The sequence below is a fragment of the Nanorana parkeri genome, unplaced genomic scaffold (genome assembly GCF_000935625.1).
Source record: "Nanorana parkeri isolate BGI_ZX_2015 unplaced genomic scaffold, ASM93562v1 scaffold2, whole genome shotgun sequence".
Classification (NCBI taxonomy): domain Eukaryota; kingdom Metazoa; phylum Chordata; class Amphibia; order Anura; family Dicroglossidae; genus Nanorana; species Nanorana parkeri.
This window is the reverse complement of record NW_017306270.1, coordinates 1,188,492-1,202,497: the sequence shown is the minus strand read 5'-3', so window position 1 is coordinate 1,202,497 and position 14,006 is coordinate 1,188,492. Positions and strand designations below refer to the sequence as shown.

General features: G+C 43.3%; 1 protein-coding gene across 2 annotated transcripts in view; it reads right to left on the bottom strand.

Moving 5' to 3' along the window:
- The window catches only part of GOLGA7B (golgin A7 family member B), a 35,312-nt gene extending 21,524 nt beyond the window's left edge, over positions 1-13,788 (bottom strand). Inside the window, exons 1-2 of one of the 2 annotated variants that reach the window (XM_018560220.1) lie at positions 13,757-13,788; positions 1,612-1,737 (exon numbers count right to left, since the gene is read on the bottom strand). In XM_018560220.1, the coding sequence (XP_018415722.1) occupies positions 1,612-1,737; positions 13,757-13,765 (135 nt within the window). In that variant the 5' untranslated portion in view covers positions 13,766-13,788. Of the gene's footprint in view, positions 1-1,611; positions 1,738-6,006; positions 6,019-13,756 lie in introns of those variants that run through there. The other variant, XM_018560302.1, reaches the window with a different exon arrangement.
- Positions 13,789-14,006: the final 218 nt, after the last annotated feature.

Below are 14,006 nucleotides of genomic sequence, written 5' to 3'. Positions count from 1 at the left end.
TCCAGTATTCCAGCCCAATTGGAATTCAGATTTCAATTCAAATTGAAATCTGATTGAGTGATTTTCTGAAATACATTTTCAGATTATTATTTACATTGCCTTGAATAGGGCTTTGTCTGTCTCTGTCTCCTGGCTGGGAGGCAGTGGTAGATGAGTCCCATAGAAGTCCATGGGGCTCTGCTGTACAGGCATGGTGAGAAGAGAGAGGATCAGGTGAAAATAAAGGAAAGAGATCCTGGTGATCTGGCCACTTACAAGGTTATTCACAAAAGGGTGAAGAGTTTGGAGAAAGCAGCAGAAGTGAACAGTCTAGGCCAAAATAGCTGATTTGGAAAAATTCTCCAGTTCAGCTATGTTGTCCTAGATTGTTCCCTTCTCCTGCCTTCTCCAAACTCTTCACCCTTTGTGAATAACCCTGTAAGTCTTTTATTTTCCATCTTTCATTAACAGACCAAGCTGTCCAGCAAAAGTGGCAGTTAGAGAATGAGACAAACCATCTAACACTGACGTAGGGGCTTAGAATGGTTTATTCAGTATGTAAAACCTTCATCCCAAAAACCAAGAAAAAAAATGTGTAACTGTTTAAAAAGCGTTAGCTGGAGTTCAACTTTAATTTGTTAGTCAAGTCCATCTAAATCTCCTAGTGCATCTAAGACCACCCTCTCTACAGGGTGAGAATGCTGCTGTCCAAGTGTGGCTCTGTTGTTCATTCCATTGAGTGCAGTCACCCTAAGCCCCTATTCACACCTTTGTGGTCGTGTCCATTTTTTCCTATGTTTACCACGCATGGCCCACTGATTTCAATAGGTATCACACATATGACAAATGTGGGAAAGTAGCTCATGTAGAAGATTCTTCTACATGGGGTACCATGTTTTTTTCACCATGTGTTTGTCCACATCATCATGCACAGGAAAAACACAAGTTTTCCTGGCCACATTTGGGATGCCATTACAAAGTACTGACACCACAAGCGGTTTGCGCATTTTTGACATGAACGTGCGTGTTTTGTGCACGTTCACAGAACACCAAGTAGTAAACATAGCCTTAGACAGGATTTCGGTTACGGACTGGATCACCAAGTGAAAATAAAGGGGAAAAAAGCCTATATATGAAAACTAATGCAGCCACCAAATTAAAGGTCCATTCAAAATGCACAGTGGCTGGTGTGCAGTCCACAACACAGTGCTGATGCGCCAACCCTGGCACACTGCACTGTGTTTACTGTCACTAGTAACATTTCACTCAGTTCTGCAGGCACAGCCGGGCGCAAGGTTGCTATGCATTACATCTTGCCGCTATAAAAAAAAGGAAGGCATGTCATACTTTTTTCAGGGTACACCACTGCATTCCCAAAGCAATGCAGTGGAGTAAAAGATGTCTATCCGTGACAAGGCAAATGGCGTGGTCTTGCTTTGGGGCTGTGTTGGAAACAACGTCCAGTGCAGCCCCAATGCATGTGGTGTGAATGGGCCCTTCAGGATTGGTACACTGCAATATATTACATGTTTGTTTTGGGGTTTACATACGCTTTAATATAAGAAAAGGGTCAACAGAGACTCCACTGTTAGCAGCATGACTTCAGTATGAATCATTATAAAGCAGCAATACCCGACTGTCAAGTTCTGGTGGGAACTTAGTCTGGAACTGGCACATTGTTCCTTCGCTGTAATCCCTTTGTATATACACTTTGGTAGCCAGTGAGGCACTTCTCCTCATCTCCTGTAGGTTATGCATCTGGAAAATAGAAAAGACAAAAAAAACTAAATCAGATTTTCAGGAAGACACCATAAGCACACAACAGGACTCTGCATGACTGTATGAACAAGGCTTTTTAAACTCCGCTGTGCTCTTTTCTGAAACAAAAATGCAAGATGGAACAGTGTGAATATCTCAGCAGGTTTTTTTACAAAACAGCTAGCCTAAGGAATACTGGAAAGGCTGCATATAAAAGTGCAGGAAGCCCAGCTGATAAAAGGTGTTACAATACAGTAAATATAAACCATTTTTTTGAAAATATAAACAATACAGAATGAGCAATTAAAATGCCTCCTGTTGATAGCTTGATACCTGCTGGTTTGGAAAAGAAAAAAGTCTCTTGTCTCAGACTTTATTCAGATCTTGTCTCTTACATTCTTCCTTAAATTAATTAGGAATAAAAAAAGGCCAGCAGTGGTGTTAGATGAGAATAAAAGATTGAATATTTTATGCTACTTACATAGTACTTATGATTTATTTATTCAGGTCATGCCTTGAAATCTTCCGCATCCTGTCAGCTCTAACAGGGAAACATTATTAAATGACCAAGTCCTCTGCTTGCCTGTAAAGGGGGCTGAGAGGCATAGTGTAGACACTGGAGAGGTCAGCAGTTTCTGCTACTAAGATTGTCAAGAGTTTCACTTAATTGGATTTCCCGGAAGGAAACCGTTTGATACATGTAGCAAAACCTACCGATATCTGGTTGTAGGCATTTGATGAACACTTGGTCTTTGCAAAAACTTAACGTACACGTCACCCATATGGGTGTGCATGTAAAATCATAATGTACTAGTGGTGGATTTGCAGCACACGCAATCAATAGCTTTTTTGTATTGCCCTTCAGTCATTGATCCCCTGGTGATCCCAAAGGGGTTATTGGCTGGTAAATAACTGAACATAGCTATGTCTGTTAGGATGTTTCATTGCTTCTTCTCCTGTCTGTTTGAATGATATGAAATGGTATTATTATTTGAAATTGTTCCTACAAGAGTAAAAAATAAAAACAGGCCTCTCGTACCAACACTAGTCCTTTTTTCAGGCTTTGTTCCCTTTATTTTGGATTTTGGATGGTGATCCCACCAGTAACATACTTCCTGCCCTAGGGTGACAATGCTCACTCATTGTACTCTATCCATGGAGTAGCACCATGTTCACTCTAGGACAGGACACTCCACCACCCCTGCCTACCATACACCATGGGGGAAGTGTTTTGTGGTCAGCAGAGATAGCTGGGAACAATGGAACTAATAGGAGTACAGGACAATCACAGGGAACAAGATTTTATCAGCTTGGAAGAGTGCTGGCAGAATAAGCAAGTCTATTTTGTACTTATTAAACAGATATAACAAAAACACTTTCCATGGTATATTTAAAGCTGAACTGCAGGAATGATCTTTTATGGATGCTTACATTGTTCCAACTCGGCTCAATCTAAGTATCTTTATCTGATCTCTGGAGGGCTGCTAAAAAAAATCACTTTATTGGTCTACACGCCATACATTGATAGCTGGTCTCTTCCAGCATTTGCCCCTTTGCACACTGAGCACAGAGGGTCATTTGCTGGGCAAATGGAGTAGAGAGGCAAATGACGCCACCTCACCCAATCAGAGAATGCCTTGTATTTATTGAGAGAAAAAAAAACAAGGTGTTTTCCGAATGGTGGCGGTGCCCAGCGAGCAACTTCCTGTGTATAGTGTGCAGAGGGGAAGCCGTTGGAGCGGCAGCTGGAAGACACCAGCTATCACTGTATGTAGCACTGACTACTAAAGTGATTTTCAGCATCCCCTGCACCCTTCAGAGATCAAATACGGATACTTACATTGAGCCAAGCTGGACCTGTATAAGTTCTCATAAAAGATCCTACCCGGAGTTTCGCATTAACTGACCAAGAAGGGAGCAAAAAAGAGAAGTTCAGTTAGGGTGTACATATACTTTAAGTCAGGGCTGGACAAATCCTAGGAGCCAGGTAGCCAGTGCCCCCGAAAATTGAAGTTGGCTCCTAACTTTTGTGGTTTTCTCTAATGGTTGTCGATGGAGATGACTACTAAAGAAATCCATCTACCTCCTGGATTGTACAGACAGGCTCACGAATGCCACATTTGTCCACCCCCTGCTTTAAGTACAGAAATAAAGTTTCTATTTTTCCCTGTCAAGCGAAAAGTTTACTATGCAACCATTAGCAAAGTTAACTTCAGTAGACTGTAAGTACAAATGACAGGTTCTGAAATATCATACTTCTTAAAACCCAGTGTTTTTGCCAGAACTACCCAGACAAAGCCGCTAATTAGTAACTTGTGTTGCGCATCATGCCTATTACCAATGCCAAATCTGACAAAGTGAGCACATGTACAAACTGGAGAGGTTCCTGGAAAACGGGTGAGTATAAAGTGAACAATTAGTAATATTGTTGTTGTTGAAAATAGGAGTAGAATGTAAAAGGAGCTTTATGTAAATTAGTGCTCATTGTTTACCTCTTAAACATCAGGTGATTCTTTTTTTGTCTACCGTCTGTTTAGCTAGACCAATATTCTATGTATTCCAATGGATACACATAGGTGCATCAGCTTTATCCAGTTGGCAGCTGTGAGACCAAATGCAGCCTTTTGGCTTATCTCTTTGTTCTCCTGGCCTGCCCAAATAGCTACCAATGATATATCAGTATGTGCTCCTCAAGGCATAAATGGCACACTCGTGGGCCAAAAAAAGAGTGATATATAGCTTGTATAGCTTTCTGGGTCTTTCCTGCTAAGCTCTCAGGATAACAGAAGCTACACAGCTATTTGCCCAACAACAAGCAGGAACAATACATATTAGGAGAGCAACTCAATTGCAGATACTGAAAACTGGAATTTAGAACGTGGGCCTTTTAATTATCAAGAGGCTTAGTTAGGGACTGGATAACTGCACAAGCACACCAGGAAGGCCATACACCAGCGCTCAATTTCCCCATTCATGCTAAATATAGTAATTGGGGGAATATCCCCCCGTCATGTTAGTGTATGCTAACAGCGGCTGTCACTGTTCAGCTGAGAATTTTTGTATTGATTCATTTGACAAAAGTCCATTGAAAAACTGACTTTTGCCGAATGATGGAGTCACACACTGGTCAAAGTTTATCTGAGTCAGCAGCGGTGAGATAGAAAGATGCATCTCGTCTTTATGATGTAAATTGGCAAATTCTGTAAAAAATAAATCAAGGCAATACAGCAAGTCCAGTTGCCTTGACTTATTCTTTACAGATATACCATGACCTGGATGAATGAGAACCTTCACAGATAAAAATTGGCAAAAAGATACTATTTTTTCCCCAACTACCTGTATAATAAACAAACTTCTATTCAGGTCAGTGACCTCGTTTATATGCTCTGTGTTGGAAAAGTAACAATTTTGACTTCTTCATAGGAACTGGTGAATCATACATTCCAATTGTTTCCCCTACATACATAATTCAGTTACAATAAACAAATTGGGTTATTCTCCCCAGACCCAGTGAACAAACATGACAACCCTATAATTCAGCTGTTGGATATACTATTCAGCAAATCTAAAAGAGCCGCTAACAATAATTGTAATGAGGTCCTGTTAACATGTCAAGCTTCCGAACGAGCACATGAGTCACAGGAGAGAACCAATTCGAAGATACATTTAGAACGTGTCCTCCCACTCTTATCCCCAAAATAGATTCATTCTCACTCAGCTCACCCACTTTATTCCATTTGCTGACTCGCTGTTAAATGCTTTGAAGAAAAAAAAAATGATTCACATTATGAATGCTAATATATGGAAATTAGTGCACATGTTGTGTGTGCATCGAGACATTGAGAATGTCCTCCCTGTGGAGGTGGCCTACGCCAAACCACCGATATTCTGTTATTTGATTGAAATATTTGGCAAGAGACAAATGGACACCCCAATATGTTGGTTCTGGTGCTTCCTTGAAGACTATGTGCAGAGCAAGTGTAAGATTGTCATTATCTCTTCCATGCACATGCTGTTTGTTTTCCTGAAGGCATCTGAAAGCAGGATAGATGCAATATGATTCGTGTAGATAAACAACATCTGACAGAAAGAGATATTACTGCTCTCCAGCTCAAGGCAATGACTTAAACATTAACGATCATGTATGAAAACACTATGCTCAGGCTACACAGAATTTGTTTTTGTAAAGATATAGTTGGTTTAATAGGGACCCGTCACTAAGGATAGACTGCTTGGATATGAAGCATTTGACACATTTGTTTCCACCACGTCTGTAGCCATTCTATGAGAGCTTCTATCTGCCTTGTATGTATGACTTTTATCTGCATTCAGCTTTCTGCTCCGGAGATACACATTTAAAATGTTATCTGCAATGGCCACATGAATATGATTTCAATACTCTGTCAGTGCTCTAAACTCTTCCTATACAGGTAATTTCAATGTAAAATAAGAGAAAAAACATATTTGACATTTTCGTCAGGGCAATTTTTTTTGTTATCACGGAAAAAATAACTAACACAGAACTGTAGGTGGTCACCTTAAAGGAGAACTTTGGGGTTAGGGATTTTCCCCATAGTTCTCCTTAGGATAACGGGAGGACACAAACTAGCGTCCTCCCGTCACACTAAGCCTAGTATACCGGCTGGGATGCCGCAGTATACCGTGAGCTACAGCTCGCGGTATACTGAGACCCCGCAGAGAAGCGGATCCCGACAATTATATCTGGATCCGCCCTGCTGCGTGAGTGACAGTTGACACTTCCTATCTAGAGGCAGAGCAAGCTGTACCCGCCCCCTCCCCAGTCCGTTCCGCCAGTCAGAGCTGGAGGATCGGAGCAGGGAGGGAGGAATCCAGCCCCTCCCCTGTCACGGCAGAGAGCTGTGACAGGATCGAGAAGTGAGCAAACGCCGGTATGTGTTCACTCACTTCCCGATCTACTGAGCCGACCTGTGACAGTCTCATTGTCACAGGTCGGCTAGAACTATGAGGTGAGTGAAAAGCACTCACCTCATAGTTCTCATTTAAACCAGGGCTGGATGAATCCCTGGAGCCAGGTAACCAGTGTTCTTTAAAATTTACAGCTTTTGCCCAACTTTTGAGGCTTTCTCTTGTTGTTGTCAATGGAGTTGGCTACAAAAAAAAATCCTGCTGGCTCCTTGATTGGTGAGACTGGCTCCTGAATCCCATATTAATTTGTCCAGCCCTTTTCAGGGAACAAGTTATGAATATGAATAAATATGGGGTGGAAAGAGAGAATACAGAAGCTTCATTACCACTCATTACTAGTGTTAAGAGTTTACCAATGCCTGGACTTCTACTAATCATTAAAGAGAACCCATGGGGCTATAGGAGCTGGCATTGATATCTTGTTTTTGAAGACTCTGGCTCTGGGGTAAGCTGCTGAAAAAATTGGTTCGGTTCGGATATTTCGGCATTTGGCATTCGGATCCGAAATTCAATTCGGTTTGGGTTTCGGATTCGGACGAAATCCAAATTTTTGTTAGTTTCCGATAAGTTTACGAATATTCTTTGTGAATACCACAGAAAACCATTCACAGATATTAATGCTAAAGCTGAATCTCCTAGACCCGAATGGCACTCGGGATCCAAATTTCTGTATTTAATTTGGGAGCTCCCAAATGCCATTGGGGTCTGGGAGCCATATACATATACAGTATTACTAAAGCTGAGGCTCTCAATGGCATTTGGGAGCTGCTGAATGCAATCCGAAAATTCGGATCCCGCATGCCATTGGGGTATGGGATCCTTAGCTTTAGTATTATATGTGTATACTGTATATGGCTCCTATGTTGCCATAACGAAAATTCCTGTTCAGACCCATTCGGATGCATTAAACCGAAAAACACATCTGATTGTCCAGAAAAGTCACGTGTCCGATTCAGTTTAGTTTTTAAACGAAATTCAGACGGGGTATGAAATTCGCAAATAGAGATTCGGATTCTGACACATTGCGATGCATTAGGATTCAGAAATTCGGATGTGTCTGAATGTCCGAATTTCGTAATTTGTAATGAAACGAATCACACATGTCTAGTTGTGATTCTGTTGCTGGCTTCCCTTACTAGCGAGTCTCTGGAAGAAGCATGCATGTCAAGTTTTCAAGACTTTAAAGACTTTACTTTTTTTGCATGCTTGCTTTAGGTCAGTGACTATCTGGTAAAGCTAAAATCAGGATTAGAGCCCATGAACCTGAACATTTCAAAACTAGTCAGCAACAGCAGCTGCCATATTTCCAAAATCACAGGTTCACTTTAATCTAATGAACAGATCCATCAGTTGAGTAGTATAAGTTGACAGTATAAGCACTCATTCACACTGGAATCGGCCGGCACGTACAACTCTGTGCTGCGTACACGGTCATATCGGGCAGCTCCCAGGAAGGACAGGTGCTGTGTGAGATTAGTACGCAGCCCCCATCCTTCTCTATGGGACTGTGCTGCCATACGCCCCCCTACGCTCACCTCAAGTGCAGGTCGGTAGGGGTGCGTGTTTCCTGGCTCAGACAGGATCAATCCTGTCAGCGTACGAGTAGGCTCACACGCACCTGCACGGACGTGCAGGGCGAGTGAGCAAAAGGGGCATATGGCTGCGTAGTCCCATAGAGAAGGACAGGGGCTGCGTACTAATCACACACAGCACCTGTCCTTCCCGGGAGCTGCTAGATACGGCCATGCACACAGCACGGAGCTGTACATGCAGGCCGATTCCAGTGTGAATGAGGGCTTACAAGACAAGTTAAAGTGAGGTGGACTTAAATGGAACCAAAAGCACCCCACTAACCTATGTGAAGTACACCAAAGCCTTCAATGACCCATAAAAAGTAACAACCGGCGCCCAACCTTTTGAGTTTTTCTCTAGTTGTTTTGAATGGAACTGGCTCCTAAACAAAATTCTGCTGGCTCCCGGTTATGCCAGGATGTCTCCTGAATTCTATATAAATTTGTCCACCCGATTTTACAAAAATGTGTAGCCCTTCACATTACACAGTTGTTGGATGAATGTTGATTTGACAGGTCAGAACTGACACAAGGTCTGCCAGTATGTAGCGGGCTTAAAAAGGATTAAATTAAAGCAACAAATCAGAAAAAAAATTTAACAGTAATAAACACAGAGTATACAGTAGTGTGAATGGTGTATGCCATGAACATACATCCCACATACATTCCACAGGGTATAGTGCTAATGGTCTATGGCATGAACATACATCCCACATACATTCCACAGAGTGTAGTGTGAATGGTCGAAGCACATACATTCCATGGGGTATAGTGTGAATGGTCTAAGCACATACATTTCACAGGGTACAGTGTAAATTGTCTATGCACATACATCCCTCATACATTCCACAGGGTATAGTTTGAATGGTCTAAGCACATACATCCCACGGGGTATAGTGTGAATGGTCTAAGCACATACATTCCACAGGGTATAGTGTGAATTGTCTATGCACATACATCCCTCATACATTCCACAGGGTACAGTGTAAATCGTCTATGCACATACATCCCTCATACATTCCACAGGGTACAGTGTAAATCGTCTATGCACATACATCCCTCATACATTCCACATGGTATAGTGTGAATGTTCTTTGCACATGCATCCCACATACATTCCACAGGGTATAGTGTGAATGTTCTTTGCACATACATCCCACATACATTCCACAGGGTATAGTGTGAATGTTCTTTGCACATACATCCCACATACATTCCACAGGGTATAGTGTGAATGCTTTATGTACATACATCCCACAGAGTATAGTGTGAATTGTCTATGCACATACATCCCTCATACATTCCACATGGTATAGTGTGAATAGTCCAAGTACATACATCCCTCATACATTCCACAGGATATATTGTGAATATTTTATGCATATTCATCCCACACACATTCCACAGGTTATAGTGTGAATGTTCTATGCATGAATGGTGCTGGGCATTGTATTAAAAACTACAAGATACAGACAATAGAAAGTGGATATGAGGCATCAAAATAGTTAAAGTTCACACACAGCACCACCCTAGATGTTGACAATGGAAAAAGATATGAAATTTACTTTTACATAACACGTTTATGCTAATAAAAATATAATCTAAGAGGCAAAGACTTATTTGGATTACACATTTGATGCCTGAAGGCATACCCCCTCTAACAATTTCTAAAGGTGTATTGTTATATACATGAGATGTTGGTAAAACACTCCAAATGCTGAGTGACTGCACCAAGAAATAATCATTTCACCAATGTGTATACATGCATACCAACTATAGAGGAGGGGAGGAACACCCAAAACTCTCAGCATCAACCTTATCTGTAGAGGGGAGGGGGCCACCAGTGGTCTGGCAAAGACAACCAACACATTTGATAGATTGTTCCCCTGAGGATGCCCTGATCTGGCCAATATTGGATTGGAAAGGGCATCCTGAGTTCAGGGAGTTCTCCTTACAATTTCTGGTATGACTACAATAAAGAAAATGATCATGTGACTAAATGATATAGTCCGGCAGTTTACAATGCCCCACAGATAGGATTATGGATGACAGCTCCAACCAGTTCTGTATGACTGGAAAGTCTACCACAAGAACAGAAGAATAAAACATGGAAATGCAAATTTGAGTCTAAGGGTAAATGGCAAATCATATACTATATATACTGTGAATGTAGCAAATATATATAGTAATATATGAACATTGGCATCTACAAAACACCCCCCCCCCCCCTTCCCAACTTTTTGAATGTTGATAAGCATGCAGGGAACTGCACACCAATATATGTCATTCACAAATTGCCACGTCTAGAATGTATTTCCATAGTACGGTAATAGGCAGCGCAAGCTGAGCAGTACCGGCATTCCTATTCCGGGGGTTCATCTCGGTGCATTCTCTGCAAATGTTAAAGTCAATCACTGTGAAGACTTGTGATAGAAGTAAACCACATCTAAGGGTGAGGACACAACCAGCGGCAACTCTTGATAAAACGTCCTAGTTACTCGTCAAAATGCAATATTTTGCACTTTACAAAACAGTTACTGAGCAGGGAGTTCTCATTTAAAGTGATAATTAATCCTCATGTCCCATCACACTCCTGACCCAATGCCCAATGCAACAGGGCGGGGTGCAGCAGCGACAACGGATGCCTCCGCAAAGTATGGATAAATAGAAGTAGTCACTCGCACTCCAAAAGTAATAAAGTCAATAATGTTTATTGACTGTGATGATACACATCTCCTAAGCAATGTTTCGGGACCATATGGCCCCTTCCTCAGGCAAACAGTTTGCCTGAGGAAGGGGCCACATGGTCCCGAAACGTTGCTTAGGAGATGTGTATCATCCCAGTCACTAAACATTATTGACTTTATTACTTTTGGAGTGCGAGTGACTACTTCTATTTACTCATTTAAAGTGATAGTAAAGTCAAAAGGTTGTTAGGGTATTTCAAATGCTGATGAAATCTCTTACAATGGATGTTGCTTCTTGTTTAAAGGTTGTAGCTTCCTGCAGAATCAGCTGGTCACCTGAGCACTGGTCCTGATATCCTGTTGTAGGGGGGATCCTTTCCCTCGCAGGGTCTTATGAAGCCACCCTTGTGTGTGCTAGTAAGCTGTGCGTGTCTCCGCAAACACTCAGGCACAGCAAGGCAAGCCAGTCTTCTGCTCCCTACTCCCCTCTCTTCCCTCACACCACTACTTCCACCCTAATCCAAGCTAGTAGTTGGACAGCTGCTGGAGACTGTCCTGTCCCTTGTGATCTACTTGACAGGGTTCAGGGTAGCCAAGCCGAGAGAGTTGGAGCTGTTCAGAAACAAGATGACTGTAAGTGCTTGGGAATAAATACTTTTCTGGGAAATTTATATTTGTTTTATTTTCATTATTTAAAAAAAAAACGTTTGGGAGTGTAATACTACAGCAAGCACTGAACTGTGAACGAATGCAATCTTTTTTTAGTTTTGGATAGATTATTGATTTATTTTTTGCTGGCTGCATTCTGCTGGTGAGCTGGGGAGTCCCGAGGCCGTGTGTCACCCGGAGCGGTTACCGGGTGACACCCTGTTGTGACGTCATCGCACATGTGTGTGACATCACTGCGCGCATGTGCGGTAACCTTATTGATACCTGCCGGCGGCCATCTAGGTGATGGACGTCGGCAGAGAGAGGAGGGGACAGTCACCCGGCGGGATGAGGTATGCAGCCGGGTCCCCTCCTTTCTCCCGAAACTGTCGGGCTCTCGGTTCATGACCGAGTGCCTGACTTTTCAGAGGGGGTGACACCAAAATGCCTGACAGTCATTTTGGTGTCACCCCTCCTATGGTGTCACCCGGGTGCGGGCTGCACCCCCACCCCCCCTTTGTGAAGCCACTGCTGGGGAGATTTCACTTCACTTCCTGTTCAGCAGACAAAACAGGAAGATCTGCAAAGTGAGTTGTCACCAGAATAGGTATGCTCATTGGAAGATTTCCCCTCCCCTCTAATTCTACTGGGAAGTATAAAATGTTGGATTTCCCATCACTTCCTGTCTTGGTGGTCACCAGTAAAATATAGAGAGGGTGACTCTGAGCACAGATAGCTGTATAACCTGACAACGGGTTTTAACCCTTTCCTATGCCGACCAAAGTTATTATGTGTAGCTTTTATTTTAATACTTGTTAAGAATTAAAACTTAACTCTGGGCAAACAAACTTTCTTTTGAAAGCCCATCTCTGGGCAAACAACAAAGTATCCTTGTTCTGGGGCTTTCCCCGCACTGCAAGGGTTAAGTGTTAATTTTTGTATAGGGGCCGGAGTTAGGAACACCAGATCTTTGCTCCCCGGCGGTCAGCACTCTTCTCTTCCCCCTCTCTGCTTCGGGTGCTGGAATGTCCCTTGGCATCCTCACATACAATGCAGGTCTACAGAACCTGCATTAGAGATGATGACATCAGTGATCCTTAGGCTGCCGGTGCCCAGGGGAGACGAGGCTGCGGGGAGGAATCTAGCTGCAAGGTGGGAACTGGTGGGAGTGGTGATCAGATAAATAAATCTGCTTTCCTCCAGCCCCTAGACAGAAACAAGCATTTAACCCTTGCAGTGTATGGGGCTAACCCCACTGCAAGGGTACTTTCTCGTTTTTCCGAGATGGGTTTTGAATGTTTTCCATAATAGCAACAACGGATATAAATCAACTTTTTGTGCACCAAACGCCTTTGCAAACCTTATCAAAGTAGCGGTGACATCTTCACTGTGCTGTACATAGTCTGAGCAGAGAGCAGAGCTGTGGGAGAGACCCAACAGGACCCACCCACTATAGGCTGCCTGCAGAAAATTACAAGAGGGGTGAGATCCAGGACCGCTCACCCTGCACAAGGAGAGAGGGAGAGCACCAGTGTCCAGTCTATACTAGAAGACGGGGGTGGAGACATGACCAGTCACCCTGCAAAGTAGAGAAACCACCACTGATAGGTCTATATTACAGGAGAGGGTGGATACAAGACCAGTCACACTGCACATGGAGAGAAAGCAGCAGTGATAGGTCTATATTACAGGAGAGGGTGGATACAAGACCAGTCACACTGCACATGGAGAGAAAGCAGCAGTGATAGGTCTATATTACAGGAGGGGGCGGATACAAGACCAGTCACCCTGCACAAGGAGAGAGAGCAGCAGTGACCGGTCTTTATTACAGGAAGTCTCACACTGGATCACTGCACAGATCTGGAAGAAATACACAAAGCTCACCAAGATTCCAGGAAGAACACACAAGATCTCCCATCCCAGAGTTCAGCAATACACTGCAGGAAGATGCCAAATAAAACAATGACCATGGATACAAATGGACCCGAATTCAATGAGCTCAATGAGTAGAGAAGTGCTGAGATCTGAGCCGCATGTGATGACTCCAATGCCGATCCTACAGACAGTCTATGGGTAATATCGCCGCCTTATACCGCAGCAATGAAAACTTTCTCCCCGGCACGTTCACCCAGCCTAGGTGAATGCAGAGCTGCCTCCGGGACTCACCTCGGCCATGTTTCCGCAGGTCGGAGGCTCGGTCCGGGAAGATCGGGCTGGGAACCGGATGCGGCTGTTTCCGGTGTGGGATACTTTGTATCGGATCAGGGTCTGTATCCGGATGATCCGTCCGCTCTCCCCGGCCACCGGCGGTGCTGAGCTCCGTACACCCGGCCTGATCCGTCGCTGTCCTCGGTGCTGAAAGGCGCGGCCGCTGTCCCGGGTGCTGAAAGCGTCTCTTCTCAGAATGGGGAGACGA